The sequence below is a fragment of the Nelumbo nucifera genome, chromosome 8 (genome assembly GCF_055504915.1).
Source record: "Nelumbo nucifera cultivar China Antique chromosome 8, China Antique-T2T, whole genome shotgun sequence".
NCBI lineage: Eukaryota > Viridiplantae > Streptophyta > Magnoliopsida > Proteales > Nelumbonaceae > Nelumbo > Nelumbo nucifera.
This window is the reverse complement of record NC_142656.1, coordinates 1,033,860-1,060,493: the sequence shown is the minus strand read 5'-3', so window position 1 is coordinate 1,060,493 and position 26,634 is coordinate 1,033,860. Positions and strand designations below refer to the sequence as shown.

Genomic DNA, 26,634 nt, shown 5'->3' with positions numbered 1-26,634 from the left:
GAAGGGACGTGTTTATACCCATTTTCAAAAGGTTAAGGGAGGCTTTTGTCAGGGTCGAAATCTACGGGAGGTTTATAAGATTGTCAGAAAACTCAGGGGAGGTTTTTATATTTTACCCTAAACAATTTATCATAAAAAAAAAACTCAATCTAAAGAAGTCCAATGTGCCTTAATGAAATTAAACCCTGATTCATTAGCAACACCAAGGAGTATGCCTTAATCTAACTATCTAGCATATCTCTCAAATCAACAATGGTTTCAAGGAAGATGAAAGGATAACCCTCTTTTGCTTCTCGTTATTATTTTGTACTGATGGAAGGGCATAGAAAAATGCAATAGTGACACAGAAAGGGGAAAAAAAAGATATCTCTCCAACGAATGATGTGTGGCAGTGATGAGTCTGGATCTGGTCATCAAAGAGCACACCTCAATACTTGTATTTATTATTTATGGGGAGATGTTTCTAAATTTTTTTAGATAAAATGGACTACCCACCTCTTAGGCAAAAAGATGGTGACTTGGCGTCAAAGTTTAAGCATCTTGTGAGGGAGGGGGACTCTTCTCCTTTAGAAGCCAATATCTTCTCAGCTTAAAAATGTCTACCGTCTTTTTGACTCAGTTTGGAAGCAATACAAGCACAGATATATAGAGTGCAAAACCTTGTATTTTATATTATTTGTATATAATTGTACTGTACATATTTGTATTTATACTCTTTCCAAACCAAGCCTTTAAAACCATAACAGTTCTCAGTGAACTAAAAGAGAGATCAGCAACTGGACTTTGTGTTTTGTTGATGCGATATTTTCGAACAAACAATGAACAGACTGAACCTAAGACATCAGCTGTTATCTAACGGCTGAATGGCATGTTCTGCTGATTACTATGCCCTAAATATTTTATTAAATTATCATTTTTGTAACATTATCTTACGGCAATTGCTTGGTCTTTCTGACGGACTCTTATGTGTTATAAAACATCTTTTCTATCATTTCGGGTTTGATCAAAGAAATTAGACGAGCTAAAGAAAGACCTCCTACTTAGGTCTTCAAATACTATACCTTATTAAAATCGATTAATTGTTGAACTTCGTACCAAAGCACTTTAGATTCAGTTGGTGGAAAATCTAAAATACAAAGCTTCCCCCAAGCAGAGTACTAACAGGAGTAGTTTTGGCATTGTATGGAACTTTATTTATTAGGGACGCCAACCAAACCTCCAATACTTATATAAAAACTAACCATAAAGTTCTAGAATGGCAATCAATTGATAATTTAAAGACAATACATGGTATTCTCACCATTCCTTAACCCTTTGTATTTCCTTTCTAAAGCAAAAATTGTGGGAAGGACTAATGCACAAAATTCTTGCCCAAGCACCTTTAGAGGATCATCAATTAAACATCATAAAACACAGATGGATGAATGGATAAAATTTACAAAAATTTGTCGCCCATGCTTAATATTGTATCGAAGTGGAAGGCGAGTTTAGCCTTACTGCCTTCTTTTCTTTCTTGATCTAGACTTCTCTCTTGTGGAACTATCATTATTCATTAGATATTCATAATCTTCAAGACTCGCAAATGGGGATACGCCAGCTCTTGTCCCAGACTTCCGTTTCCTCTTTATTTGTTTGGAAATGGTAGTGTCATTATTGGCACCGCCAGTACTTAAATGACCATCTTCTTCTTCTTGCCCCTCCCCAAGATCAGATGGGAGGTCTGTCTCAACATCACTCTCATTTGCAATTAGGTCATCATCATCCTCATTGGCGACTTGATCCAAATCATCATAATCATAATCACCTTCAGATTCCAGAGGAACCTCCTCAGAATCCAACAAGTTCTCGATTTCTTCATTGTCACTCTCATCCCCACCATCCACATCAAATAGCTCTTCTGCCGCTTCATCATCAGCACCTTTCTTCTTCTTTTTCTTCTTCAGTTTCTTTGAAGAGCTCATTTTATTCATGTAGAATTTGTGGAAGACAAGATCCTCTGGTGGAACATCCACTTCAGCCAATGAAAGAAGTTCCGCTCCAATCAAGTGGTTATTCATTTCCAACTGTAAAAACATAGCCTCAATCAGCAACTGAAACAAGGAGAAATTGCCATCTGAAAGATGCTTCCACCAATTGATATGGAGTTATAGGTCATTCAAACCGTCAGTAGGGATGTGAAGCACCATAGCAAATAAAATATTGGGAGATAAACCTGGCATTCATATCACACGAATTCCACTTTTTAACAACATAAACTCTAAACTAGCACTCAAAGAACCATGTCCGAGCTGAGTTCAGGTAATCAACCTTTTTCTTTCCTTCATTTTAGAAGCCATGGTTTTCAAACCATCACTGACCGGGCGGTCGGACCATTTGGTCTGGAAACCGCCCAGGCAATCAAACCATTGACTTGGTCAGCAACCCGCTGACCTGGACAGTCATACCGTTGACCTGTTTGACCTGGACGGCTTTTGGCTGTTTTTATTTTAATTAATTGTTTTATTTTTATTTTTTAAATTGCAACAGGCAATTACTTATCAAAAAAATTGCAACAGGCCATCCATTTGGACCAGACGGTCAAACCACTGACCCAGAAACCAGTTACAAAGCGGTTCCAGTTCTGGATCAGTTTTCAAAACATTGTTAGAAGCTCATATTCTCTAATTATTTTAACATTGCTATGATCCACCAAATCTCCCTGTTTTCAAAATATTGAGCATCTCCTTAACCAGAGTGCAGCTTTGAATTGAATCGACTGGACAAGTAGCAATAAATATTTTCAGCCTTCAGGGGCAGGGTTGTACCTTACCATGAATGGAGAAAAAAAGAAACATAACTCAAGCGGTTTCACAAAGTAAGAAGATAAATATGAAACCATTAGAATAAAGCATAAGCTCATAAAGAAACTAACCTTCCTTGCAGGTTCAATCTGGGAACCACCATGCCATGCGCTTGACTTTGGTTTCTTCTCCATGAACTTGTCTAGAAATGCAATCAGTGAAAGATCATTTAAGGGGTTCCCATTATAGACAATGTTAGCCCCAGAAAGCAGGGTCCTAGCCATAGTAGCAACCGATGGATGCACATGTGAACCCAGTACCATCAGCTCCCACCAGCAAACATGGTCTGCATTGCTGTTTCATAAAGCAAAAGAAAGAAATGGATATAACATACTTGCTTTTAGAAAGACAAAATGTAGGAGGACAAGAAAGACGATTCAAATATCATCCAAGATGAAGAATACTTCATAATACAACAACGAGTCAAAACTACCTTTCAATTGTCTTTAAGACTCAAGTACCTTTCATCTCTATAACTGGCTGTATACTACTATTGTTACATGAGCAATGATACCCATATGGATTGATCAAACTGTGTTTGCATGTGGGCCCAGTTAGGGGTGTCAATTGGATCAGGTCCAATCCAATCCAATGAATACTTTGGACCATTTTGGACCAGTCCAATTCAATGTCTGGACCATTCAATCTGTTCAAATTAGTTTTAATTTAGATTGGTTCCAACCAAAACCTGGTCCTTTGAAATCTGTATCCTTATCTTCTATCAATGGATCGAATATTGGTTCAATCTGACCCAATCCAATATAAACCCATTATGGATGGAGCAGGTCCAATCCAATCCAATAAATATTTTGGACCATTAAGTCAGGACTGGTCCAATTCAATATGTAAAGATCCGTCCAATCCGTCCAAATTGATTTTGATTTGGATGGGTCCAAACCCAAAACCAGTCCATTGACACCCCTAGGTCCAGTGCAATACAACAAACCCCATATAGCATAGCAGATCCATGGTGTTCAAACATCCAAATGCAAATACAATTTAACCAGCCTGTATGGATAGCACTGTTAATGTTTTAAAAGGTGGTCCTAGGTGCACATCAAAGCACATTTTATAAGGCATGCACCTCACTTGAACCCAGGAGACAACCCATTAGAAGGTGCACACCTAGGCACATGCCTAAGCTGAGGCACAAGGCAACCCCAGCGCATATCTATTATAAGTTGTTTTTATTACGTTTTATATATTCTTATGCATTTTACATGTCTGTAACAGTCATCTAACTTCAATTTGTCTTCCATTAGTGCTTTTACACCAGCAATGATAATATCAACTTTTAAAAGAAACAAAAACAAAGACCATCTGAAATTCTGAATACCTGAAGCCTTCATTGTTGCAGATAGGATCTCAAATGGCAAAATTTTCACTAAAGCAACATACAACTAATCACTCATCCCTAACCTTAAAATAGAATGAAGTGTGACCAAGATTACAAAATCAATACTTTATATATATAAGCAAACAATTTGTGGTGAGGTGCCACACCAAAACCCTCACAAGGGTCAACCCCTAGGATTAGATATGTAAGACTTTAACATGACACTAGATACTTTAAGTAAAATGCAACTAAGAGATGGACAAACACATCAAGAGTTTCACATGCTTATGTATTTTGAATTGAGCTAATAAGCTTTTCAAAACATCTAATTTCTTTTAAAATCCAGGTTTTCATATAATTGTTACTATTTTTTTATTTTTAAATTCTTTTTCAAAAATGTGTACCCTGATTCGTCCAAACATGCACCTCACTTTATGCCTTGGATGGTAAGCCTTTGCGCTTTTATTGTGCCTCTTGTTTTCAAAGCACTGAATATTAATCATTTTTAGAATTGATTCTCTTTCCATAGAAAGTAGATTTTGCATTAAACATCTTCAAATTTCAAACTGCTAGTTTCCAAACATTCAAAGGACTATGACTTCTGAACATGGAAAAACAAAGTACTAAAGAAATGAAAAAGGTTAAAAAAACATACCAGTAAGAAGGTTCCCTGTACAATGGGTTGTACCCTCCAGGCAGTGAAGAGGCTCGAGAGTCCTCTCCAGTACTGGGATTTTGAGGATGGCCCCTGTCACAATTAGATACTGTTTTAAAATTTTCAACCACATTCATACCTTCTCCCATGAGCAGGTCCTCTCCTCCATCTGATCCACCATCTTCTTCAGAATAAGAGGCTGGAGTGTCTTCATCTTCTGAATCAGAAGATGAATTGCTGCCACTTTTACCAACATCTCTGCTATTCATAACATCATCAACAGCCTTTTCTTGTTGCATATTAGGACCTAATCCTTGTTTATGTTCAGGTTCTTCTATTATGTCTTCAAAATGTTCGAGGTCTTCATCAATTGATTCATTCTGAAGAACCACGTTCCTGCATGACCAGAGCAAATATTAAAGAGAGTATACTTTAAACTCAAATCACAGCAAGAGGAAGTTATCCATAGATCAAAATATTTCAAATATAGCCTTACCAAAGAGGGGGCCTCGCTTTAAGGACTTCAGACAGAAGAAAAAGGCATCCACAAGCACATTGAGGGGGCTGGTGAAGTGCAACCTGCTCAAGCAATTAAATACTCAATTTTAATGAAATGCAGTATATTTTATAACAGTAATAGCACCTGCAGTACCAGTCTCCTTCAAAGACGGACTTCGTTTGGGCCTTTATTGTAATTCCTTCAGAGTTACAACCAAATACTGCACTTGGCTTTTCAGACTATGGGAGCATACAATCTACTTCCATCAGCCATTTTGAGGACCCTTTTCAACTGATTACCCATTTTATCCATTGTTTTTTGAAAGGTAAGGTGAAAATTATATTAGTACATTATGGGGTAGAGGTGTAGAGCCCTAGACATGAAATATTACAAGGTATTGTCACCATGATTCATGGATAAGATGTGTATCTACAGTTCTACACATAGCAACTTGAACCAAATCAACTCTAGTACTCAACAAAGCCTTATATGAGGCTGTCTACACGAATCAACTCAAGTACTTGACAAGGTATTGTCACCATGATTCATGGATAAGATGTGTATCTACAGTTCTACACATAACAACTTGAACCAAATCAACTCAAGCACTCGACAAAGCCTTATTCCAAGTTTACAACTAATGCAAAATATGCATAGGCAAGGATTATCTGGATATTCAGGAAGTATAAATTCACACTCTAAGATATACATAGACCTCCAATACAGAAACTCATGTATCCAGTAAAGAAAAATAAGAAAGAATCTCTTTCATCACAAACCTGCTCAAGCAATTAAATACTCAATTTTAATGAAATGCAGTATATTTTATAACAGTAACAGCACCTGCAGTACCAGTCTCCCTCAAAGACAGACTTCCTTTGGGACTTTATTGTAATTCCTTCAGAGTTACAACCAAATACTGCACTTGGCTTTTCAGACTATGGGAGCATACAATCTACTTCCATCAGCCATTTTGAGGACCCTTTTCAACTGATTACCCATTTTATCCATTGTTTTTTGATAGGTAAGGTGAAAATTATATTAGTACATTATGGGGTAGAGGCGTAGAGCCCTAGACATGAAATATTACAAGGTATTGTCACCATGATTCATGGATAAGATGTGTATCTACAGTTCTACACATAGCAACTTGAACCAAATCAACTCAAGTACTCGACAAAGCCTTATATGAGGCTGTCTACACGAATCAACTCAAGTACTCGACAAGGTATTGTCACCATTATTCATGGATAAGATGGGTATCTACAGTTCTACACATAACAACTTGAACCAAATCAACTCAAGTACTCGACAAAGCCTTGTTCCAAGTTTACAACTAATACAAAATATGCATAGGCAAGGATTATCTGGATATTCAGGAAGTATAAATTCACACTCTAAGATATACATAAACCTCCAATACAGAAACTCATGTATCCAGTAAAGAAAAATAAGAAAGAATCTCTTTCATCACAAACCTGCTCAAGCAATTAAATAATCAATTTTAATGAAATGCAGTATATTTTATAACAGTAACAGCACCTGCAGTACCAGTCTCCTTCAAAGACAGACTTCATTTGGGCCTTTATTGTAACTCCTTCAGAGTTACAACCAAATACTGCACTTGGCTTTTCAGACTATGGGAGCATACAATCTACTTCCATCAGCCATTTTGAGGACCCTTTTCAACTGATTACCCATTTTATCCATTGTTTTTTGATAGGTAAGGTGAAAATTATATTAGTACATTATGGGGTAGAGGCGTAGAGCCCTAGACATGAAATATTACAAGGTATTGTCACCATGATTCATGGATAAGATGTGTATCTACAGTTCTACACATAGCAACTTGAACCAAATCAACTCAAGTACTCGACAAGGTATTGTCACCATGATTCATGGATAAGATGTGTATCTACAGTTCTACACATAACAACTTGAACCAAATCAACTCAAGTACTCGACAAAGCCTTATTCCAAGTTTACAACTAATGCAAAATATGCATAGGCAAGGATTTACTGGATATTCAGGAAGTATAAATTCACACTCTAAGATATACATAGACCTCCAATACAGAAACTCATGTATCCAGTAAAGAAAAATAAGAAAGAATCTCTTTCATCACAAACCTGCAGAAGACGTTTCGAAAAGGCAGAAACCCGCTTTAAGTTTATGTCATTTTTCATAGCTCTCAAGAGCAGCCCAATAAACATTTCCGCCTGAAAATAAAATCAGGTTAATGCAAAGAAGCAAATTTTGCAGAAAAGAATGACAATCTATAAGGATTTTATTCAGCTTATGTAAGAATATAAAGTGAAGTTTTTTTTTATAGGATAAAGTGAAGTATAATTTCTATATAGAAAATTAATAGAGGAAACAATGTTCATCCCCAAGAAAACTTCTAGATATAGACAGAATAAAAACCTAAGGGGAAAAAACTGGTAAACAATTTCTTGTACTACAAATTATTTATAGATAATATAGCATTTGTGCTTTTAAGAAGTAACACTAAAAAGCAACTGTATAAGCAGTATAAAGAAAACATAGAAAAGATGATATCCACAATGACGAAAGCAGGTAGAGTGGATCTTTGTAGAGGATGGGGGACTGATAGGAACAACATTTCAGTAACTCACCTACAATTTGCAGATGATACAATCAATTTTTATGAAGGTGAGGACCCACAAAAGGCAAGAAACTTGAAAAGGGTAGTGAAGTTGTTTGAAAGGCAAGAAATTTGGGTTTAGGGAATATAGGGAAGAAGAATTTGACATAGTTTTTCTACTCATCCATCTCAGCATACACATTTCTGCCATTAGTGCTGTTCACACTAGTGTAAAAACCAACCAAACCGATCCAACTCGAACCAACGTGGTCGGTTCTCAAATAAGCCAGTCGGTTTCGGTTTAGAAATAAGCATAACCCGATTGAACGGTTCGGTTGCAGTTTAAAAATCTGTAAACTGAAATAAAACCTAACCAAACCGAGTACATGTTAATAATACATGTGACCTTAACTTAACTCAACCACTCCCATGTCTCAATTCCCATTTCCCAATTCGTAAGAGGCAGTTAAGTAATGACTGGTGTGAAGGTCTGATCCTTAGGCATAGCCCCTAGGCATTGTATAAGTGAGAAGTGACTTGACCCCTAGTCCCTAGGCATAATTATTCTCTCTATCAAAAGTCAAACTTATTAGTTGTTCTCTCTCATATCTCATATTAATTCTTGATTTACTTTTAAAAATGATAATAATAATAATAATAATATATTGTTTTGAGAGAGAGAGAGAGAGATTAATAATTGAATAATAATTAATTATAAAGCAATAATATTAGGTTTTTTAGGGGTGTATAGGCTGTAATTTCTACTCATTGTCTAAACTATTAACAAAAGAATAAAATATTTAGTTATTTACATGTTGAACTCTAAACAGATCAATTTCCTTGGGTTGTGGGCCCAAATCAAATCAAGACTAAGGTAAAGAGTTACTCGGATTGGTATAAACCGATCAAACTGACAAACCGAGACATACTATTATACTTCAGTTCTTGTTCTAATTCGGTCGGTTTCGGTTGATGTAACAGTCAACCTGAGATGTTCGATTCGGTTGGAAAATTTGTGTGCAACCGAACCAAACCGACCCGTGTACAGCCCTATCTGCCACTCATTTTTTGGACAAGTTGTTTCTTGACTGCCCAACATTCTGCTCCATACAACATAGCTGGCCTTACAACTGTTTTATAAAATTTTCCTTCCAATTTAAGAGGAATAAATAGCCAAAATCAGATACCTTTGAAGAATTCATGGCAGCAGGAAGCAGAAGCTTTGAATACAAAGCACGGTAAAAACGATCACTGACAATCTGATTTTTGGATGAAATCTTATCTAGAAGCATTAAAGCTTGAACCCCAACATTGAAATTTTTTGAATGTACCTGCATTTAAAAGATCTAGTTTAAGAACAAACAATACACCTTAAGCCTAAAAAACAATAAAAAACGAAAAGGAAAATGAATTGAAATTCTGATTTCTATTAATACTAAAGTAAATATCCAGACGTCCAGATTAACAATTACAAATTCATGTATAAGCACTAAATGAACTAGTGCTTGTCGATCATGCTGGAGTAGATATCAATCTCTCAAGCTTACCAATTTGAAAAGCATCGGTGTTTGGACCTGGATAACATCATCAACCTCATCACTTGCAACATAAGGAAATGCTCTGTTGACTCCCTGTAAAGATGAGAGCTAACTGAGATCATTTTTCTGTATTGGTTGAAACAAGATTAACCTCCATATAATCTAGTATGAAGCATTGTACATTTGAATATTTTTTATAAAACTCCAAATATTCATATAATGTTTTCCTAAGAATTGACCTCACAAACAGTTAGTTGAGGTTTTGAACTTGCAAACTGTTGGGAAAGAACTAGAAAAAGAAAACATACATAAGGCAAAAAGAACCACATCAACCAGAGCTTTGGCTCTATCTCTCATAGGAGAAATATGTAACCATACAAGCACTTATAGTAAAAATGCTTCAAACAATCACATCATCTAAGGTTGCATTTGGGTTAGGATGGATTTGGATTTGGTGAGGGGATTGAATTGTCAGTCCCTTGGATCTATAATTCTTTTGAGTTCATTTATGAGCATGGCAAAATTTAATGAAAAGAAGATCATCGGACCCATTTTTGGCAGAACTTTAAATGCCATCTCACAGGATTGAGACAGCAACAGAATTTCCAACCAGTTCTGCTCCCAAGATCCAAAAGCATCCTAAAGAATTCCATCTTTGTAATTTGAACCAATAATCCCAGCTTGCAATCTTACCATTCAAAGTGGGTCCTTTAAAGAAACCTACCACAAGGAATACATCAAATATGGTAACTTCTCTTATCAGCGATCAAATATGATAATTTGATATATCCAGTCAAATACAAAATACAAGAAGTTACTGCAGCTTTTCCTTTAATTATCAAATTATTGCTTTCAGTACTCCTGCTATTCTCTCCCAAACAATAACCATGGTAATGGAACAACTATAAAGGTAAAACAAAATAACTGTGAATGTGAATACAGGAGACCTGAGAAGAATGAAGAACAGAACAGTCTCAAAAGTACCTTAGTATTTATTGCAAAAAACAAATAAATAAATAAAACAGTGGAAAAAATAGTCATGAAAAATGTTTAAAATAACCTGTTGATACCCTCTTCCCATATCAATTGAAAGAGGAAAAAAGAAGAGGGGGAGTAAGAAAACTGGAAATAGACAAAACTTGAGCGGGGGTTGCCATCAAATTTTTAAAATCCAAATGATTTTTAGAATAAGATTCACCAATTTCTGCAAATTGATATTACAATCACCATATCTAGACCCACTGATGGAAGGAAGTAAGGAATAAACAGAAATTTAAAACTAAAGCTGAATGTTCGTGCCCCTTCCAACAACAAATACTTTGGACTACACCATTTCAGAAGAAAGAAGTGTGAGAATCTTCTCTAACTAGGACAGAACTTACAAACTGATTCGATAACTATGAGAGTTGAACATTGAGTGAAGACTAGACAGTATACAAGAAAACAAGTCAAAATTGGAACTTCTGCATTTTTTATGTAATTTTTGTATTTTTAGGCAGTCAGGGTATTTTGGTAATTTTAGAATATGTTAAATGGGGCCCAACGTATTGGTTTTTTTTTTAAAAAGGTGAAGTAAAAAATGTTGTACTAATATCAAAAGCATATGGTCCTTTGTACAATGAGATAGTTTGGTTTCTCTAGTTGTAGTTTACTTGTGTTTAATAAGTTTGAGTCATTGTTTAATTTTTCAGCTGAACTTTGACTGGCATAATTGCAACTATATATCCAATCAAAAAATAATAATTGCAACTATATATATAGCCCTAGACTTATTCTAGAATCTCTAAGAGTTCATAGGTTTCCTTCTTTCACTCTCTTCTATTGTCTTCTCCTCCAAATTTATCTAAGATCAGCCACCAACAGCCATCAAAGGCCTGGGGAAAAGTAATCAAAAGCCACATTCAACATCAATATCAACTAAAGGACCAATAGGAGTGGGGGACTCATTGAGAGCGGAGGTGATGGCCTTGCTTCAAGGTGTAAGATATGCAAAACACTTGGGGTTACACCAAATTGAGATAAGGGAGACTCTAAATTGTTGATTGAGTGGCTGCAATCTAGTAAGTTGGGAGCCTGGATTTATAGACAGCCCACAAGGGAAATCCTCAACATAACAAGGGAGATCGGTGCATGCTTCAAACGGACAAGGAGATCAGCTAACGGTTTAGCTGACACGTTGGCTAAACAAGGGACTATGAGGGAGAGTATGTTCTGGGCAGTTTTGTAAGAGAGATTACTGGGGGCTCAATACCTACTTAGGGGTTGAAAGCTGTACTTAAATCTGGAAAGTTATTTTAAGTTATATTAATGAAGTTACCGTTTCCGATCAAAAAAAAAAAAGGACTTAAATGATTCCACGTAAGTCTCCTCTCAATTCCCAACGTCCACACACTTTCTCCGTCCTTTTCCCAATCATATCAGGTATGATGTTTGCAATAGTAATAAGGTTTGTTCTGGGAAGACTTTTGGGTGGGGGAATCTCCTCTCAAAGAGCAGTTCCTAAACCTTCTTTTTTTACCTATAAGTTGAGACCCATTTCTGTGTTTTCTTTCAATGGGGAAATTGGGATTTGGGTTTTAGGAGAGGCCTAGGAGAGTTTTCTTCTATCTATTAATAGTTTGGCTTTGTTTAATAGAGTTTTTCTGGATCTCTCTTGCGCGGGTAGTAGGATATGGTCTCCTTCTTCTGAGTTGTTTGTTTGTGCCTCATTTTTCAATGTGCTTGTGCAGCCTTCCAGCCTTGGCCTGTGCCTCCTAAAGTCAGGAATTTTTGTTGGGAGGTGGACCTAAATAGGATCAATACTTGTGAATTGTGGCATGCCTCAGAGAAGAAAGCCTTTTTGGTGTCTTTCCCCTCGCACTTGTATCTTTTGTAAGGCTAGTGGTGAGACAACAACCCATTTACTGATCTCTTCTGCTTTTATATCTAGTATTTTGGAATGGTTTTCTTCTCTCATTGGTTGTAGGCAGACTCCTCGACAAAACCTTGCTACTCTCTTTGATCCTAACTTCCTAAGGTAGCCAAAGAAAAGGGGAAGAACCATGAAACAGGAAAATATGAAAACACTGAAATTTGAAAAAAACAGTAAAAATTTAGAAAATACAACAAAAATACAAAAATTTGAAAAAAAAATTACAAAAAGAAAAATACAAAAGAATACAGAACCTTGGATAGGCATTTTCGTAATTTAATCCTTACCATCAAAGCCATTAACAGAGTGGGGACAAAGTGCCAGAATCTGAAAGTTCAAGGTGGGTCTTTGGCATAAATGAAAGCTCGAGGGGAGCACTGTTTGGAACCAAGGTAGTTCAGGAAATATGGTCTTCCAGAACCACAAAGGGGTGATACAGTTGTACTCCAGACCCATTGGAGTTCGCAACTGTAGTAGAGATCTACTATCACTACTACATGTTTTACAGCTCACTTCAAACTTATTGCCATCTGGATTGGTGGTGGAAGGAGATTCACAGGTAGTTATTAGGTGGATGACAGGTGGAAGGAACCCCTGTACAAAGAGAACCTGTACTAGAGAAAACCCAACAGACCCAATTACAATAAACCCAACCAGCAAGAAATTTACATGTTTCTGACCAAAAGAAAATCCCTATCCAAAAACAAACTTGTATGTCTGAATTTGAACAGAGAGTGATTTGGTAACCACAAAAACAACCACCCTCAGATCTTCAGCACTTCTCTCTTCTTCAGAGAAGATCCTGGAGTTTTTTTCTTCCCATAAAGACCAGAATGATGAGTCTTGGATGACTCACCAATTGGAGTAGCGACTCCCTTCGAGCTGAGATCCATGCAGTCTTGGAAGGAGTTCAGAAAGCTAGGGAGATGAATCTCAGAAAACTCATAATTGAAAGGGACTCGAAGGTGGTGGTAGGGTGGCTGAATAAAGACGATAGTGGTTTATGGAGATATAGCAATATGAGAAGGAAATTCAGATGGCTGGTTCGAGAAATGGAAGTTAAAATCAGTTGGGTAAAAAGATCAGCTAATTCTTTTGCTGAAGGGTTAGCTAAACAAGGGGTGGACAGGAAGTCAATGTTCTGGCACAGTTGTAATTTAAATCTGTTTTTTCCTTTTTCCTTTTCTCTTTCTCTCTTTTTCATTTCTTGGGGCTCAAGCTGAAGTTGGAAGATAAGAAAGTTTGTCTTCCTCTTTGTAATTCCCATTGTGATAATTAATCAACTGTGTAATTGATCAAAACAAAAAAAAAAAAATCATCGTCCAAGCCTTATCCCAACTATATGGGATCAGATATATGAATCCTGGTTTCTTTGTCATTTGTTCTGCTTAATACCATATCCATTGTTAAATTATGGGCGCTTAAATCATTTCTTACTACTTTGACCCATTTCCTTTTTGGTCTACCCCTAGCCCTTCTAGTCCCTTCAACTTGCAACAGATCGCTACATCTTACGGGTTCTGTTGATGGTTTTCTATGCACTGGACCAAACCATCTTAGTCTGCTTCTCTCATTTTATCACCTATTGGAGCTACTCCTAGGTTCCTTCGAATGACTTCATTTTTTTATCTTACTCTTTCTAGCTTTTCCACTCATCCATCTCAGCATATGGATTTCTTCCATACTACATGTTTCTTGACTGCCCAGGACTCCTGACCTGTAATTTGAACTCCTCATTTGAAAGAGTTAAGACCTAACAAATCAGTTAATGTACTTACTAAAACTCAAGCAAGGGATAGAGTGGATCAAGTTGAGAACGTGAGATGTATGTGAAACTCTGTAAGAGGTTGGATGAGGGGTAGGGAAAAAAGAAAAGTGCAGCTGAAGGCTCAAAATAGGGTGCTCTCCAATTAAGGAGACGTTATAGCAGATTGTTCATTTCGTATATTATATGATAATATCATTCTCTTGGATCTGTTAATGACCAAAAACATTACTACTTGAGATTAATTGTTTTAGAGTAAGCTCAAATGGCCTATAAATGGAGTTTGCAGCTACGAATAAAAGAAAACAACACTGACCGTTAAAAGACCAGAAAGAAGTCGTGAATCCATTCCAACATTAGATTCCATAGCACTTTGTCCTTTACCATTTTTAGGGGAGTCTGTACCATTTTTACCATCTCTTTTCGTGATACTATCTATTTTTTTACCCCCACCTGCCTCAGCAATCAGGACCTGAAATTATAAAATGTGACTGCAAAAGTTAATAATAATCCATTCTAGGCAACAAGATAACTTGAATCATATACTACCACAAAACAGGTCAAAGATAAGTATTTTATGTTTATCAATTAAGCCTGGGCACAAGCATCGCTCCCATACTGAAGTGCAAAGGTAGATATTGAAACACAACAATAGTTCAACACACACACATGCAAAACCCTGCTGCTTCAACAATCAACTCCCAAATTTTGTTTTAATTTTTTTATAAAACAAAGTGACCTTAAGGAGTTCAGTCTGTGTAACTTTTTAGTTGATAATATTACTAAAAACAATCAAGAGTGAGGTGAACAAGAACAGATAACAAACCACAACACAAGAGCAGATAGTTTGCCCACAATCTGCAACCTAGTGTTTATAGCCACCACTTTTTTTGCTGAGAGCATTTTAGTTTTTTCTTTTTTTTTTTTTTGAAAAAGGTAATGTATTGTATTAAGATAAAACAAAATATTCCAAGATATACAATCAGCCCAGAACCCCTGTACAAAGAGAACCTGTACTAGAGAAAACCCAACAGACCCAATTACAACAAACCCAACCAACAAGAAATTTACATATTTCTGACCAAAAGAAAATCCCTATCCAAAAACAAACTTGTATGTCTGAATTTGAACAGAGAGTGATTTGGTAACCACAAAAACAACATGCCCAAAACTTTTTTTGAAAATCTCCTTTTTTGAATTCTTCTCCCTTCAAAGCTTCTGTTATTTCTTTCACCAAACTGCACAAAAAACTGCTGCAGGTATGATGTTCCAAGCTACTATGCCAGCCTTACTTAACCCCCCTTAGCCACCAAGCACTCATGAGACTCTTCACATCAGCTGGAAAGCACAACTTTGCCCCAAAGTTTCCAACAATTTTCCCCAAATCCATGTTCTTTACTGTGGAACATTTTAGTTTTTCCATATTCTTGTACTGTGAAATCAGAATCTTAGTAACAAGGTTGCAAAAGGTATGTTCCCCAAGGAACAAGAATATGCTTTAGTATGAAGTAAATATTATGATTTGGAATTTCCGATACAAGGAATCCTCTCATACCTTAAACAATGCAAAATAAACATCCACCAAACGCTTTGCCACTTTTGGTCCATCTCCTTTATTGCTTAAACGAATTTGGCTCAAAAAGTTGACCTGAAAATGGACAACATCAGCTGACATGGTCTATATTATTTTGAAGCTTCCAAAAGATTTCAAAATATAGTCAGGAAAAAGATGGAAGTCCCAACTCCCAAGTCATTGAGATTAAAAATACAAAGAATACAAACAAAGAATAAATTGTTTAAGCAACCTATTCCCACCAGGGTTCTGGACAGGTTGGTCATTAAGGCCATGTCTGATTGCATAGAGAACAAAATAAAACATAGGGAAAAAAACAGTTCTTTTCCCAACAACCAGTTGGTTGTCCAGAAAATAAGGAAGAAAAATTTTAAATTTGTCACTGTTATAGGTCCCAAACAAAGCATAGCAATTATTTCTAACCAACAATATCAAAAGTAGCCAATAATTAACAAACATTGAGATCAAAAGAAAAAATTCAAATGATGCCAAATTGCAGTAAAATGATAGACATACAGCATGGTACTTTGCTCTTAATCCCAAACGAGGCCGAAAGAGAAAAGAATCCACCTCGTCAATCACTACTATCTGTAGGTAATTTTTCTGCAATCAGTATGCAAATACAAAATCTAACATTCAAGAAAATCATAGATTTACATGTAAAAAAAGGAGCTACATTATTAATGATATTTTTCCCTTCAAGATATGATAAATGGAGTGTATTCTACGTATAAAGAAGGAAGATATAGGAGGAGATGCACATCAATTAACAAAATATGAACAAGTAGTTCTACCCACTACAAAAAACAATAATACCAAGTAAAATAAAACTGCTACATGGCAATGAAATTGTCACTATAAAAAAGCCCTACCTACTCCTAAATGGAGCTGTCAGCTATGTGGTGGAATTGAGAAACATTAATTTATAAATGGCATTATTAGGTTAGAACCATTAGAATATCTTATGCATGGTCCTTACCATTTTACCCAAAAAAATGGTCCTTACCAACACAAGAACTTCCCCTTCAAGTGTAAATGAGTTGATAAGTTAACCACATAATCTTATAATAGTTGTGTGCAAACATGCAACAGGATAACTGACAACATGAACGGTTGCAAATGGATCAGATGGAATCAGATATACCTAGATCCATATTTGATTCATTAACATTTGAATTTGAACAAAACTGCTTATCCATCAGATTCAGATTGAATTGAGATATTGAATATGATTAATAAATTAAAGTAAAAATATCAAAAAATTATATATTATTTGTAAGATAAACTAAAAATGAATTTAATATTGTATATCATCAATACAATGACTTCAAAACAACTTTTATGAGACTTGAATTTATGAATCTTTATTAAACAACAACATTCAAACCAACTTTACCAATAGATACATACTACATGCACGGAAGACACCAGTTGAAAGAAGTGATCTGTTACACGTTGAAGGGACTAGAAGAGCTAGGAGCAGACCAAAAAGGAGTTGGGGAGAAGTAGTAATAAATGATTAAGCACCCATAATTTAACAATGTATATGACTCATCAAAAAAAATTAACAATGGATATGGCACTGAATAAAATAGAATGGTGAAACAGGATTCATGTAGTCAGCCCCATATAGTTGGAATAAGGCTTGGGTAATGATGATATAAGCATAAATTTAAATGATTAAATACTACTAGATCGGACCAGATAATATCAGATTGAATTGGGGTAAATCCTTATTAGACCCAATTATAAGCATATCAAACTTGGATCACCTTAATCAGATTAGATTAAAATTCAAATACTGCTAAATGGCCTCCTATCACAAGAAGACTAGGCTTGACCACCCTGGTGGTCAAAGGTGACTCTAGAAACACGATAAAGTGGCTTGGGGAGAAGGAAGGCAGACCTTGGAGACTGGCTCACTACCTGGACGAGGCTAGAGATCTCTTATACTCCTTGGATGCAACTTTAATCTGGATTCCCAGGACTCTAAACTCTATATCAGATAATTTAGCCAAGTCTGGTGCTCACAGGGAAAACCTCTATAGTGATAGTGTAATGCTTATGTACCCTGTGTGAGGCTAGCCTTTTGTGCATCATCTCATGTACTCTTCATTGCTCTTTAATAAAGTTACTCTTTCTAAAAAAAATTCAAATACAAATTTGGGCAAACAGATGCCCTTTGCGGCCCTGTGTACAAACTCTGATCTTCAAAAAGTAGTATGTCAAAAGTGGGATAGAAATCAAACTCTGCTGAAATATCAAATATAAAACTTGCTTTAAGGCCATTAACACTACTTGCAAATGTTTTTTCCATAACTTGAAATTTTATTGTTCAATAAATTAAAATTTTAACATAGGAAAGAAACACAAAACTTTGGAGGTAATAAGAGGAGACACATTTAAGAAACACTGAATTTGCCCCTAAATGCTTTTTGAGAAGATGTCAGGTGAAAAGGTGTGAACAGCCCAACAGTCATCGATTAACAAAGCTTACCTACTAACCTAGACCAAAACCCTGTGCTGTACTGCAAGTTAGGTGTCATCAAGTGTTGCATAGTTGCATGTACCTTCCTAGACATATTAAGTAACCATGTTAAACTTGCATTGGATTCTATTAATGGAATTTTTTTTATGAATTTCTCACATAAAACAATTCACCCAATTAGACTAGTGATTGGATTTTTAGTATTTGGTAAGTCCCATTCGGGATATCAGACAAATATTCCCTTAATTACATCTATGCTAAGGGCAGAGAAAACTTTTTGAGTCTGATTTAAAAGTGCAAATGAATAAAATAAACTAAACAAGGTTTAACTGCAGATTTTTTTATCAGCAACAAAGAAAACCTTATAAACTAATTAAGAAATAGGTTACAACAAGAAGTTAAATCTAACACCCTTTACATCAAAAGAACCCCACCATCCCATTACAATTGAGCCCAATACAAGTGATTTCTATGCATTCCTTGCTTAGCTAATCCATCAGCAATCCATTAGCGGACCTTAACCATCTAACTTGGGCCATGTTTGGAACCAATGCCCTTTACTGAGAGGTGTTTTGTGAGAAAACGGTTCTGCACTGTTTTGTCATTTTCTCTAAAAACTTTTTTTTTGTTTGGAACCATTGCTGGTTGCTGCCACATAAGTGTTTTCCAATGCCACATCAGCATACTGTTGCTAAAATGAGAAAACACCAAAAGGGACATTTTCTCAGACCAAACCTTTGCTGATTTCCAAGGTGTGGTCTGAGAAAACATTTTTTTGGAAAAACATATAACCAAACATCAGGTGTGTTCTGAAAAAACGGATTTCAGACATGGAGCTGATGTGGCGCTACTGTTCAAGAAAACAGCATCGGTTCCAAACACTAGCTTGAATGTTCATGGCTCTTGACAACATCTTGAACAGCCTGAGATCACTCCTGTATTGCCAAATCACCCACTCTCTTTTCTTCAGCTACCCAATTATTATTTTTGTTCCCCTTCCACAATCAACATTGTGGTTCCCATTTCCCTGGCTTTTTATACCCCCAAAACAGCAGCCATTAACTCTGACCTAACTGAATCACCTTATCCAATTTGCACCGAAAACAATCCACATATGCACCCCCATTCCGAATCACTCTAATTGCAGAGGGTCCCGGATTTCCCAAACTACTTCCATCAAAGTTTAATTTCATCCATCCTCCATCTGGGGGTGACCAAACCTCATGGATTCTTTGCTTCCTAGACAATGAGCCAGCAATTGAACCCTAACTTCTGAGTTCTGAAGAGGTTTTCTACTGTAAAATCTAAAAAAAAAACTTCATGGTCTTCACCCAGTGTGCTACCCTTAGAATAACAATCTCAATAATTGTCTCCTTATTCTTCTCTTTCTCCTCGAAGATTCTTGAGTTCCTCTCCGCCCAAATCGTCCAAACTACCGTTGCCCTTGTGCATCTCCACAATATTCTACCTCTTCTCTTAGTGCTCCTCATGAAAGATGGGCTAAAGAGTCTATCCAATCTAACAGGAGGGATGTACATGCAATCAAAAGGAGAGCAAAACCATTGCCAAATACAGCAAAGGGGCAGGAGATTAAGAGGTGGTGAGCATTCTCATCATTCAACTTACACAAGAAGCACCAATTAAGAGACAAGCACCAGTTTGATCTTTTCTTTTGCAACAAGTTGCACGTATTGATGCAAGCATGGCAAACTTCCCAACAAAAAAGCATTGATTTTTGGGGGGGATCTAAAGGAAGCTTTATGGTTTAACTGCAGAACTCTCCTATTTGGTTTATATCTCCTTCTTTCATTTGAGAGAGAATCCAGAAAAAATAAACAAATAGATAGAACTTTTATATATTGCAATCAGTCCAATCCTATTATGGGCTATAAGCCTTTGTTCTAGCATTTATTTCATGTAGAGAACCATAATCAACCAAGTTTAACAAGGACATAGACGATTTTCTTCCCCACATATAATTAAAATTTTGTTAAAATTTATAAAATTAATATTGTATAGGGAGTCATGATCAGCCAAGTTTCACGAACAATACTATACATGGCTATTCTCCCCACATAAAATTAAGGTTTTGTTAAAATTCATAAATCAATAGTCTCAGGAGTCACACCCTTTTTTTTTTGACAAATTCTGTACATGGCTATTCTCCCCACATAAAATTAAGAATTTGCTAAATTCATAAATCAATACTGTCCTCCCCTAAATAAAGTTAAGATTTTGTTAGAATTTGCAAATAAATATTGTGTAGGGAGCCAATAATTAGTCAAGTATCATGAACAAGGCTGTAGATGGCTTTCTCCCCCCAAATGAGAGTAAATTTCTTTGTATAGAGCTTGAAGAAAGTAGAAATAACACAACATAAGAATCTGTGGAGAGGGCTAAAACATCCAGATTCAGTGATATGGTGTTATAGAGATGAAATGAAGAAGTTCAAATGGTTAACACAACATATATGAATCTGTTTATACAATGGGTGGGGAGGGAGGCCAATGCAGTGGCTGATTCTTTATCTAAGCAAGGGGTAATTAGTTTTGTGCTGTTTTTTTTCTTTTAGAGTGAGGCTGCAGCTCGCACCTCTCTCTGGGATGCTTGTAACAGTTGCTTATCGTTATTGAATTCAATAAAATTTCAATGAGCTTTTTACTTATAGAACAAAGTAGAAATAAACCCTATGAATGAATTGAAGGGTAATTGTCAACATATTATCCTATGGATGAAGGCACAAGATCAGATACCTTGGAAATTCAGGCCATGGGTATGGCTCACTCTCTGGGTGATTCTTTGAGCTCCTCATTCAATTGGGTGCCTAGGAGTGCTAATATGTTGACAGGTTCCTCAGATAGATCTGGGGTTGGGAGAAAAGTAGAAATAAAACCTTACTTCTCTTGGAGGAGGGTATATAGATATAGCAGTCAAGATAAGAAAGATCATCTTCACCCCTATCTTAATTAACTTCGACTAAGGTTTCTCCTTTGATTGTGCTCCTCATCTTGTTCTTGATCTGCGGAAATTTCGCTACAATTTAGCATTAACCTCTTCTCCCTGTAGGAGAGGGACTTTTATAGAAACAAAGGTGATTAGCTAACTACCCCACCCCATCACCCTTAGGGATGCGTCAACCCACCTAAAGAGAGGCTTAACTTTCCTAAAAGGCTCACAAAGTGGATCACTTAAAAAACCAAGATTGATACCTTGTTTAAATTAGTTTAGGGCTTGCTGCCCAATTAAATGGTCTGCAGGCGCAAATTAAATATTTTAAACTGCCCACATAGCTGGGCCTATACAAATGGCCCAACAAGAATTCTTTATAAGCAGTGATTGGAGTAGCTTAATAGACTGTTCCTAATCCAGCATAAACTAAATTCTTAACTTAGAAGCTTCAAGAGATTCCAACACTACATTGCTTTTTGAGGGGCATTTCTACAATTCTACATATTGTTTTCCTTTTTTCTTCTTGCTTATTGACATAATGAACAGTTAACATAAATGAGAAGAGGAGAGTAGTCAAGTTCATTCTGTTTCTGTTTTAGGGTCACAACTTTTTTATCGATAACTGTGAAACTTTTTTATTGATTATGAAGAAATTAATATGTATAGCTACAAGAAAGTCACTAGCCTCAGTTAACCACAAGCAGAAATCTCAGTTACAACATTTTGTATAGTTGGTGCTCACCTTTTTTAAACGAATCTATGGTTTCTGTTTCTTATCAAAATAAATAAATAAATGAACAGTCAATATATATGATTCAAAACCATATTTCATATAGAACTTAATAAAAAATGAACATTTAGATCTTTATCATTAGATGAAATTTTAGGCCTTAATCAATAAGCATACAATGTTAGAGTTCAAAATATATAGGCCCTAATCCATGTATTCTCGTCTTGCAAAGTCACACCCAGACACATATTGGATTCCACATATTGGATTCCAATAACTGTGTGTGTCAAAATAAAACTGGTTTCCTCACACTAGCATATTTTGAAAGGCGGATGTTTTCAGACTTCTCCCTGCAAGTAAGAAAATCTTATCGCTAAACATCAAATTCTAAGAGTGCATAAATTGGATAATGAACATGCTGACGACTCAAAAAAAGGGTAGCCCAGTGCATGAGGTTCCCGGCCCCCTGCCAATGCTGATGACTTAGAGCAAATAAAATAACTCACGCAAGCTATACATATTATATAGTCTGTCAGTTCTCCAGCATCCACCTCAAGCCCCAATGCTACCAACTACCATCCAAGCATGTCCATTATTTAACAAGACCAGTTTCCATCTGCTACTACACTACCCAAGCACGCGTATTTAAAGATATAATGGCCCTGGAAGAACATTCACACTTCCACTTCTCTGGATTGCTTGCATCCAGTAGAACTACCTTCTTTGCCTCTAGAAACAACATAGCACCAGGTTTCAAAGAGTAATCTCATCAAAAATCTTATGCAGCCTTTATTTAAATAGAAGTTTCATTTCACTACACAGACCAAAATAGCACTTCACTGCACCCCTTGACAAAATAATAACATCCATACACCATTTGAAGTTTGTTCTATTGCCTACGCAAAAAAAATACCTAATAAATGTCCATTCCATTGCCATTTCTTATGGCCCCACCATCAATGAATAATAAGCTTGATGCATACAGTGAGCTTAAGTGAAGATAGAAGAGAAGAAAATTAGTTTAAGATAATAGACCAAAGCTCCATTCCTCACTTTATGAGAGAAAAGGTCACCCAATATTTCAACTGATACATGGAAAAAGTTAAAGGTAAGTACTTTCAAATTTGTCAAACCCTAAAGAGTTCCACAAATCCCATTCAAGAATTCTAGACATAAGACCACATCTGAAAGTTAGATGGAACTATGTATTTCCAGCTTTTTATGTGATTTCAACAGATAAAAAACAATTTAAAAAGCAGTTAATACAACTATAATGCTGCATACTTCCACACACATCTCCAACAGGTTCAAAAAACCATTGAAAACAATGATGAGACTAGATAACTCCACCTTCATATTTGGATGTTCAGATAAAAGGTTTGACAGGTGAAAATCAGCACCAGATGCCCCTTTATTTTCAGGATCCCCCAGCTGAAAGTAATTGAAAAGATTAGAAAAGGTTCATAATCAAAAATCTAATTGAGAAACAGTACGTAACACTGGAATTATATCAGTTTCTTATAGACAGCATGCAAAAGAAGAAAGCACACACAGAAGGCTCAATATATTCCATCTCACCATAATGTTCATAAACAAAATAGTTACAGAAATAGCACTTCATCTAGAGAGAAATTCAATGAGACATACCTTATTGACAAGGGCAGAGAGCAATCTGCGTTCTTGCTCTGATTTACTTCTTAGCAGGGAATACATAATCTGCAAAGAAATTCCGTACAACATAAGAATAGTCCCATGAATATAGTCATTTCCTAGACAATGATAACTACTTTAGTCTAGAGAATATAGTCTTCAGCTTGACCAATGAAGAGAAACCAAGTTACAAAAATACCTTAGATCTTTTCCACTTGACCAGACAAAAAAGTAAGAAGCAGGGCACATAGCATGCTGAAATATTGATGCCACACATAATACTTATTTAAATGGAAAATAGATTCTCATTTTGCAAGATTTACCAACTCCTCTCAAGCTGCTTTCTAATCCCAGTTAACACCATTAAAAACACATTATCAAACTACCGATTTTTTTAAACAGTAAAATATTGATCAAACTATCAAATTATACAAGAAATAAAAATAAATTCTGAATTCTGAAGATGCCAACTCTAATGGATTTGCCTGACTAACCTCTGTAGTTTATCAAATAATGACCCACATTTTTGTTTGATAAATAATAATAAGCATTTTATTAATGGCCAATCAACAGAGTTACACAATGAAGACTTCCCACATTGAGGCACGAGATGCAGCCTCAAAAACAAAGCAGAATTAAAATAGAGACCAAAATAATTGATCCTTATGCGCCCCTTGCTTAGCTAGAAAGTCTGCCATCCCACTTGAATCTTCTCATAGATACCCTATAGGACCAAGCTACTGTCTCCAGTTCCTTCAGCCACCGGTTACCAGATTAGAGTCACCTTCAATTAGCAATCTCTCAAAGTTCAGCTCTCTAGTAATCTGTGCTCCCTGTAAAACTGCTGCGTCCTATAATGACCCACATTACTTGGTATAATGGTAAAATCTCAGGCTATCAAGTGTAAGAATGTGGGTTTGAGTCTGAGAGCGGCCATTTTGTGCAAAATGGCCCCAGATAGCTAGGACTCTATCCAGTCAACCCCTCCCAAGGCCCCAGATAGCTAGGACAAACATTGGGTAATGGCCTTATTTGAATAAAAAGATTAAACAATAAAGCCCAATATCAAACACCAGTAACAGAAAATGTGATCCAGCATGCACTCTGAGATGAACTGTTCTAACAATTTACTTCAGGGCACATCCATGGTGCAATTGTAAATTTGCATCAGGTGAATCAATACATCATTATTTCAAGCCAATAATAACAATAGCATCATACAATCTATTGTCTGCAGGGACTCTTCCAAGATTTTTAAGTAGAGACTAATGATCAAGAAATTAAAGAGAGATTTAAGATAGCAGAGTTTTGATACTAATCCAGCATAATATTCCCAGGTGGTTATTTCTTGGGCAAAAGCAAATGTCCAAATCCCTTGGGCTTTTCAGCAAACATATAGGGAGATTGAGCATTTAAAAAGGGAACTGAATGTCTCTTTCAATTGGGTGAGAAGAACAGAAATTGAATGGCAGACACTCTAGCGAAACAAGGGGCATCAAGACAGAAGCTGTTCTGGGCGCTTCTGTGAAATCTTGTTCTTACGGGATGTATCTTAATCAACCTGATTGTAATCTTCGAATCTCACTAATAAAATTTCTTCTGCTGATCAAAAAAATAATAATCTTGCATACTTTTCATTCATGGTATCACCATTTAAACACAGCAACCAAGTAATAGTTGGCAGTTGGCACCAATTTCTAATAAAAAAAAGACCAAGTTGATCTAGAAAACAGTGGTTTGAAAAATGAGTAAAAGTAAATAACTGAGAATAAACAGCAAATCAAATATTAGAAACAAAATTGAAGCACATTATACAAATATACATGGCTCATGGATAAATTTGTTTGGCATAGAAAACAAGATAAATAAAAGAGCACGCTAACCTTCAAAGCCCTATTCTTGAGAGGAGGTAATGTATCTCTTGATGCCTCCTCAAGTGCAAAAATGAACCGCTCATACCTGCAAAGGTTACCATGCATTTACAATGCCAATGAAACCAAAAAAAAAAAAAGAACATCCAATGAAATGGATTCAAGTCATGCTCAAACAGTACACCAAGGATTAAAATATCGACACGATATACCCGATACGGGGCGTATCATATCAGTATCCATAAGAGCGGATATGAGATACGCTACAACTGGTACGATACACGTCCAGTCGTGCATATCGACACCGTATCTGTGTATCGGTGTGTATAGCACCATATCGGCCGATACAAACCGATACGATTCGACACACGCTGATACACGCGCACATTTATTATCTTGTCTAAAAAGCGCCGCTACGAGGATTCGAACTCAAGTCTCAGTGCACACATGCCACTATGCGCTAGGACTCTAAGCCACTATGCCAACATTCAATTTGTGATACTTGTTAAACTAAAATAAATTTTATTAACTTTATCATTAGCATGAACCCAAACTTAAAATAAATAAATAATATTAAAAATTACTACTTTATAAACATTAACAAAGTAAACAATCTACCAAATTTACATTTATATCAAAAATTGTTTTTTACTTTCAATAAATTTATACAAATAAAAATATTAATAATAGATACGTGTCACACGAAAGCAAGAACACATGATTGCACTGTTTTCACGTGTGACTTTGGATCTACTCGCACGAGTAGATTCCATTTGCAGAAAGGAGAAAAGACCCATTCCGTAATAAGTATATATATAGATTATTCTAGTACTTAAATTTCATAAATTTGTACATTATATGTATCTTCAAATTCTATATATTTGTTTATAAATTATTCATTGATATTTTAATTTAGACTAAAAATAACATATTTATTATTTACAAAATAAAAAAATGTTTACAAAATATTCAAAAATATAATAGTAAATTGAATTTATCAAATCCACTAATTTAAATTTATATAAAAAAATGATTTGTTATTTCAGAAAAAAAAACTATAGGAAATAAAAATGTTAATTATGGAATTGTTACTTTAATAATTAAAAATTATAAATTTCATATGATATGTATCTTAGAAATTTTAATAATTTTGATATACTTTTAGTTAGGATTAAAAGTAAAAATATGATAATAATATATGTATCTTATAAAAATTATAAATT

At 35.7% G+C, this 26,634-nt stretch overlaps 1 protein-coding gene across 1 annotated transcript in view; it reads right to left on the bottom strand.

The window, feature by feature from the left end:
• Positions 1-1,225: 1,225 nt before the first annotated feature.
• Positions 1,226-26,634, bottom strand: part of EDA25 (CCAAT-binding factor) — a 30,611-nt gene continuing 5,202 nt past the window's right edge. Inside the window, exons 4-16 of the mRNA XM_010263414.3 lie at positions 25,424-25,499; positions 23,538-23,606; positions 23,241-23,321; positions 16,240-16,311; positions 15,706-15,798; positions 14,467-14,622; positions 9,484-9,567; positions 9,124-9,267; positions 7,461-7,550; positions 5,328-5,410; positions 4,832-5,227; positions 2,912-3,134; positions 1,226-2,063 (exon numbers count right to left, since the gene is read on the bottom strand). Coding sequence (XP_010261716.1) covers positions 1,494-2,063; positions 2,912-3,134; positions 4,832-5,227; positions 5,328-5,410; positions 7,461-7,550; positions 9,124-9,267; positions 9,484-9,567; positions 14,467-14,622; positions 15,706-15,798; positions 16,240-16,311; positions 23,241-23,321; positions 23,538-23,606; positions 25,424-25,499 — 2,137 coding nt within the window. The 3' untranslated portion in view covers positions 1,226-1,493. The remainder of the gene's footprint in view (positions 2,064-2,911; positions 3,135-4,831; positions 5,228-5,327; positions 5,411-7,460; positions 7,551-9,123; positions 9,268-9,483; positions 9,568-14,466; positions 14,623-15,705; positions 15,799-16,239; positions 16,312-23,240; positions 23,322-23,537; positions 23,607-25,423; positions 25,500-26,634) is intronic.